Source organism: Otolemur garnettii, unplaced genomic scaffold (genome assembly GCF_000181295.1).
Source record: "Otolemur garnettii isolate 467f Iridium unplaced genomic scaffold, OtoGar3 scaffold00111, whole genome shotgun sequence".
Lineage (NCBI taxonomy): Eukaryota > Metazoa > Chordata > Mammalia > Primates > Galagidae > Otolemur > Otolemur garnettii.
The window spans coordinates 2,325,429-2,327,259 of record NW_003852506.1 but is presented as its reverse complement, the minus strand read 5'-3'; the positions used below and the strand labels follow the sequence as shown (position 1 = coordinate 2,327,259).

Sequence of the window (1,831 nt, the reverse complement as noted above, 5' to 3'; positions counted from 1 at the left end):
ATATCCATGCAATAGAAATGATAAATTCTCTGAAGTACATCCGTACAAGAACATTCATAGTAGCAGTAATATTATGTAATAGCCCCAGACTGGAAATACCCAAACTAATATCAATAGTAGAATGGATACACTGTGATATCTTCATTCATGGAATGGTGATGATTGATCTATAAATACATGTAACAATGTGAATTTCACCAAATGTCCGCAAACAATGCCAGATACAATGCTAGCACTCTGGGAGGCAAAGGTAGGAAGACTGTATGAGTTCTAGACTAACCTGAGCAAGAGCAAGACCCCATATCTACTAAAAAATTAGCTAGACATGGTGGTGTGTTCCTGTAGTCCTAGCTACTTCAGGCTGAGGCAGGATTGCTTGGGCTCAGGAGTTTGAGGTTGCTGTCAGCTATGATGACACCATGACACTCTATTGAGGAATGACAAAGTGAGACTGTCTTAAAAAAAAAAAAGCAGGAAAAAAGTCACCATGAAAATAGCAAATAATTAAATAATTCTTTCAAAACTGGCTTCAGGATTCATTCCTCTTTGACCCAACAGATCTTGCCATTTTCTCCAAGCTGTACAGTTCCACTGGCCACCAGCTGGAGGGCTACAGGAAATATTTTATGTTCTGCTACTTTTACTCTTTCAGACAGAGTTGCAACAGTGTCACCCCTCTTCACAGGAACAGGTTCTTGCAAAATAATTTGTCCAGCATCAACCTCTTCCTGGAAAAGGAAGCAGAAGTTTTGAACATTACCTTTCAGCCAGTGCAATTCACATCTGAACACTAATAGTGTTTTTACTGAAAAAGACATACTTACAGCTACAAAGTGTACAGTGCAGCCAGTAACTGTGACTCCTGATTCCAGGGCTTGTTCATGGGCATTTGAACCCTTAAAAGAAGGGAGCAAGGATGGATGAATGTTGAGCATTTTTCCTAAAAATGAAAAAGAACAATGGTCAGAATTTAAAAATCTTACGTATTATGTAAAAGGAATATATATATTTCCTGGCTAGGATTAGAAGTCAAATATGAGTTGGCTTTCTGGAATTGTTTTTAGTTCTTTGCTTAATAACTAAAGGGAAATAAGTTCTCATCTAAGGAGGTCCTGGCAGCAGCAACTGTCTACCTTGCACAACTGAAGGTCTGCTGCAGGGTTCCTCTGAATAGGTACCTGCAGTGATGAGGGGTTGGGTGGCTGGATCTAAGCTGGAAGGTAGAGAGCTCTTGAAGAAATTTAGTTTGTTGTTGGCACATGCTATTAGAGCCAAGAGTGGGGGTGCAACACAAGTATAAGAGGGACTTTATCTAACAAATGCAATCAGTGTAACCTAATTCTTTGTACCCTCAATGAATCTCAAACAATAAAAAAAAAAAATGTATGATTAAGTACCAAAAAAAAAAAAAAAGAAAAAAGAAAGAGGCAAGAGATTCTTGCACTGCATTTATTCTTTCTCCTCAGCCTCATAAAGTGCTGAGCAACTGTGCTCAGCGTGAGCAACGGTGTCTGGCCACTATGACCTTGACTTCTAACTACAAAGTGACGTGTCTACCAGCCAGATGTGTGCCTTATGTCAACGAAGGCATTGGCTGTTTTGTGTTACACCACACATGCTCTAACTATATTCTTGTAAGAAAACATAAACCCCTTGGAGGGAAAATGCATTTATTACCCAAATGTGTATGCAAACAAGGAAAACAGGTTGCAATTATGCAGCTTTGGGGAAAAAGGCAGTAATACACGATACTGTGTTTTCTGGCAACAATCTCTTTCTTTCCATCTTTGGGCAATGGTTTATGCTTTCTGAAGAAAGGATGGACTGGCTC

General features: G+C 39.3%; 1 protein-coding gene across 2 annotated transcripts in view; it reads right to left on the bottom strand.

Moving 5' to 3' along the window:
- Positions 1–512: 512 nt before the first annotated feature.
- The window catches only part of GART (phosphoribosylglycinamide formyltransferase, phosphoribosylglycinamide synthetase, phosphoribosylaminoimidazole synthetase), a 37,708-nt gene continuing 36,389 nt past the window's right edge, over positions 513–1,831 (bottom strand). For both annotated transcript variants that reach the window (XM_012809692.2, XM_012809693.2), the window contains 2 exons: positions 825–940; positions 513–728 (listed from right to left, as the gene is read on the bottom strand). In XM_012809692.2, coding sequence (XP_012665146.1) covers positions 537–728; positions 825–940 — 308 coding nt within the window. In that variant the 3' untranslated portion in view covers positions 513–536. The remainder of the gene's footprint in view (positions 729–824; positions 941–1,831) is intronic.